At 46.6% G+C, this 4,665-nt stretch overlaps 1 protein-coding gene across 1 annotated transcript; it reads right to left on the bottom strand.

Moving 5' to 3' along the window:
- Positions 1-2,972: 2,972 nt before the first annotated feature.
- LOC124973066 (atypical chemokine receptor 3-like) lies at positions 2,973-4,015 on the bottom strand. Its single transcript, XM_047537254.1, is given in 2 exon segments — positions 2,973-3,580; positions 3,583-4,015. Coding segments are annotated over 2 exon segments (1,041 nt in total).
- Positions 4,016-4,665: the final 650 nt, after the last annotated feature.

The following is a 4,665-nucleotide window of genomic DNA, read 5'->3' as shown; positions in this document are numbered from 1 at the left end:
GATTTTTATGAACATAATTAATTTACTCATTGGTTTGTGCCTTATGCTTGTGCTGCACAGCAGGGGTTATTCTTTTCTTTCTTATTTTTCAGTGTGTGAAACTCAGGGTTGAACCCAGTAGATCTTTATTTTCTATTTTGAGACAGGAGCTCACTAAGTTGCCCAGTCACAGAACCTGTGATTCTTCCACCTGAGCCTCCCATGTGGCTGGGGTACAGACATGCACCACTGCGCCCTGTGGGGGTCATTCCTCCTGGTCAGTTCTGCATTCCCATCATCTGATCATCCACATGTCCAGACAAGGCACCGAGTTGTTCTGCTCAGCACTTGGCATTCAGAAGCGGGTGACTCAAGGCACTCTGTCCCTGCTTTACAAAATGAGTTAGCTCAGGGCTGGGCATGCTGTTGTGCATAGCCTGGAGGGGCTTGGCTGGCAGTCTGCTCTCCACACCCTCCTGTCACTCTCTGCAACTCAGTCTGGGAGTAAGCAACTGAGTGGTCACCCTGGGCTACAGAGTTGTAAGATAGGAGTCTATAATCCCTTGTGCCAGAGGACAGCAGGAGCTGCCAAAGTAGGGTGACACAGGTGACCTCTGGGAGTGGATGAGGACCCCCCCACCTACCCCTGGCACTGTGCATCTGCCTACTACATACCTGAACTCCTAGGCAAGGAGGGTTCGGCCCTGAGTGGGAGGGGTCTGAATACTGAACTTAATAAGTTTAGCATGTTTGTTCCATTTCTGGCACAACTAAGCATGTGGACTGTGATTTATACCTGCCTCCTCCCCTCCTCACCTACATTTACTGCTTGGGGAGTTTTCTGTCTGCACTTGAATTCTAGAAGCCTCAGAGCAATCATGGATCCATTTTCAAGGTCAGAACGTGTACTGGGTCATGATTTCCCCAACTTTAACCTTCCCTTCCCTTATTTTCCCCTCATCTTGTGTTTTAGCATAGTGTTCTATTATCTCAGCATTCATGTGGTGTTGTCCTACTATTATGCTGCTTGGACAAAGGCAGAAGTGCACACACCTGTGGGCTTGGTGTGTTAGGCAAATTGGAGCCAGGGAGCCACTGCCCTGGCCTCAGAACTCAGGCTGTGCAGCCTGGGCAGGAATTAGGTTCCTTCCTTCAACTGGCGCCATCTGCAGCCCCAGGGACCCCTTGGCTGAGTGTGAGTGAGAACAAGTGCACAGCCACTAGCCCTGGCTCTCAAGAGGACCCTCCTTGGTGCTGGCCCACAGACGACTTCACCCATGTTGGGGTGGGAAGGGCCCTTCTCTGACCCCCACCTGGAAGCCAGGTCTGCAGAAGCCTGAAGTTCCTGTGGCTCTGTATGGAGTTCAGCCGTTCTGAGAGTTCTCTTCTGAACAACAGTCACAATGCAGGCTTCTGTGACCATGCACAAGCCAGAAATCTGCTCATTGCATGGCCTCAAGGGCAGTCAATAGTCTTCCCTTAGCCAGTTTCACTTTCTGCAGTTTCAGTTACTCAAAGCCAAAAAGTGCTAAATGGAAAATTCTAAAAATACATAATTCCTGTTTTAAATGACTTTTATTACAGACTGTTGTTAAAATTATTCCATTTTTTTCTCAGTAATTGTTGTTGATCTCTGTGTCTAATTTACAAATTAAACCTTACCATAATTGTATATGTCTTAGAGAAAACAAGTAAACATACAAAGTATACACACAGGGTTGGCTGCCTCCATGTCTTGGGGTCTTGGGACGTACCTGGGGTACATGACAGGGAACCACCATAATTAACTGGTCTATAGTAGACAGAAAATATGCACAGGAAGTGTTGGTTAGAGATCTCCTCAGAAAGGGAAAACAGCACTTGTGCCTCCAACCCTCAGCAGAGACTGAGGGACTGTGATGGGTGGCCCTGGGAGCGCAGGAGTACTGGCACACCCAGGCCACACATTTCCTGCATTACTTCTGCCTCCACAGACACCTTGCTGCACACTGCCCACCACTTCCCTCCCCAACTCACCACCACCTGAAAATCTTCTAAGAAATACTCAGTGTGCTTGAATGTTATGCCTTTATGCTACTCATCTACACTAACCACCTGGGTTTTACTTTATGGTGGATCTCTCTTCAAATGTTTATTCAGCTGGCTTGTGTATGCCATGTACATCCGCATATCCACATATTATCATCATGAATGCTGTCTCAATGCCAAGCATGGTTTCACGAATGAGATGTGAATGCACTTTTAGGAAACAAAGTTCTTTATTAAAAAATAACTTACAAATTAAGAACTCTGTTCATTTTATGCACAGATTTTCAGACTAGTACAGTCTTTTGTTTAAAATGTAACTCTGTGATAATATTAGTGTACCAGACTGCATTACACAGTAGATTTTGTTCTATATCCTGTGCTTGTATAACACACCACACAGATATAAACTATTGTAAATTATAAATAAAACTTTTAATCCACGACTGGCATATACATGTACTTTTTATTTATATATATAATTTTAATCAGTTAAATTAATGTTATCCTTAATCAAAACTGAATTCAAACTAACCTTAAAAGTACTACCATCTGAGTATGTTAGCATTATACCTCCCATAGGATATTTAAAATATATTTAACTTTCAAATACATTTATAAGGTATGCCAGTAGTGAGAAAATAAAGACTTAAAACTTGAATACAATCACCATATAAAAATTTCAGGAAGTGCAGAAGGTTCTATTGTACAGGCAAGCCTGTCCTGAAGCTGGCTTTGACACACAGTGCTGGCTGCACAGCAAAGCTCTGCCTTTGCAAAAGTGTCAGAATGTACAGTCTGGTAACAGCTGCAGTGGCATGGAAGGAGAGGAGGATGCACAATATCACACCTTCTCTTCTTCGTGTCACTTGGGCATTCAGACCCAAAGCTCCCTTGCTCTCCTCTGGAAACCATGTGGCCCCAGGTCATGTTCACAAACTCCCTGTCCCTGGCCACTGCAGAGTGAGTCATTTGGTGTTCTGCTCCAGCACCAAGCACTCTGTCTCTGACACTCTGGAGGTGTCAATGACCTTGCTGAGTCCTGTTTTGGCAGAGTACTTGAAGACAAAGGCCTTCATTAGCTTGTACCGATAGCTGTGGTTGATGAAGCTGTAGAGCACGGGATTGACACAATAGTGCACCAGCAACAGGCACTGTGTGGCATGCAGTGCTGTGAAGAGTGCATTATCCAGCTGGCAGGTGAAGGGGAGGTAGTGCAGGATGGAGAAGATGTCCAGCTGCACCACCACGTGGTGGGGGAGCCAGCACACCAGGAAGACCACCATGTAGGAAAAGATGATCTTTTGGCTACTGTGCTTCTCCTGGTCGCCTGACACCAAGAGGCCTCTGGTGAGCATTAGGTAGAAGATAGCTATGATGGCGAAGGGGATGGCAAAGCCCAAATCAACAGAGACCAGCTCCATGCTGATCAACCACTCCTTGATGCTGTGCTCAGGGTAGAAGGACCAGCAGTAGGTCTCATTGGTAGAAGCAGATGTGACGGTCTTCAGGTAGTAGGTGTCAGGGACAGACACACAGAAGGCTAGCAGCCACACCAGGACACAAAGGATGCGACTACCATCTTCCTGTGGCTGGAGGAGCTGGTGAGGAAGAAGATGCTGCCAAAGAGGTTGATGGAGAAAATTAAGTGTGTGACCTTGCAGTTGAGCTCACCCATGGGCCACTGGTTGTGCTGCACCAGGCTGACCACCCAGACTGGGATGGTGAGGACCACACACAGGTCCAAAATGGCAAGGTTCAACATGTAGCAGTGGGTGGCGTAGCCTGTGGTCTTGGTGTGGATGTTCACCCAGACCACCACAGAGTTGGCGATCATGCCAATCACAAAGATGAAAATGTAGATGAAGGAAAGCACATAGAGCAGGATGCTCTTGTGGGGCATGATGGGGCACTGCACCGTGTCCACCAGGATGCCATCACTGCTGTTACATGGCCAGCTGAAGTCAGAGAGGTTCTCTGGCTCCATGTAGTTGAAGAGATTCAGATCCATGGTGGGCAGGAGCAAGAATGACCTACAGTGAGCCAGAGACATGTCAGAAACACTTAGTAGGGAAACTCAACTTCCAGTCAGAACACTTTTCCAGGATCCTGATAAGTCCCAGTTGTTTTGCCTAAGTTTCTGAGGTGTCCTCACAAAGAAAGTAGAAAAGAAAGCAAACCCATGAGAATGGTGTCATACAAAATAAGCACCCAGAGACTCATCCACACAGTGCCCAAAGACAGAAATTGCATTTGTTTTCTATCTTTTCATGACTGTGTTCTCAAGACACCCTCAGTCTGGCTGTGCCCAGGGTATGAAATCAACATAGTACAGGGCCAAAGAAACATCAGGCTGCTGAGCCTGGCCACAGCAGTGTTGATGGCCTGCTCCTTCTCAGCAGGGGACAGGAGCTATTTTGTCTAGGTCCCCCAAGAATGGCAGGGTTGGTCTGCCACTGGCATGCTGAATTACAAGTATCCTACTCTGGTGTCTTGATGAAAGCATTTCAAATCCTCAACCCAATTTGCATTTACAACATGACTTAGCACTTATTACCTTTCTCCAAAACTCACGTGCAAACCTATATCTTTGGCTCCTTAGTGTCAGCCATGAGGACACTTGGAGCTCGGTCAGCATGTGTGCAATGTCCTGCAGCCCAA

This window comes from Sciurus carolinensis (assembly GCF_902686445.1).
Source record: "Sciurus carolinensis chromosome 14 unlocalized genomic scaffold, mSciCar1.2 SUPER_4_x, whole genome shotgun sequence".
Classification (NCBI taxonomy): domain Eukaryota; kingdom Metazoa; phylum Chordata; class Mammalia; order Rodentia; family Sciuridae; genus Sciurus; species Sciurus carolinensis.
This window is presented reverse-complemented; position numbering and strand designations above follow the sequence as displayed.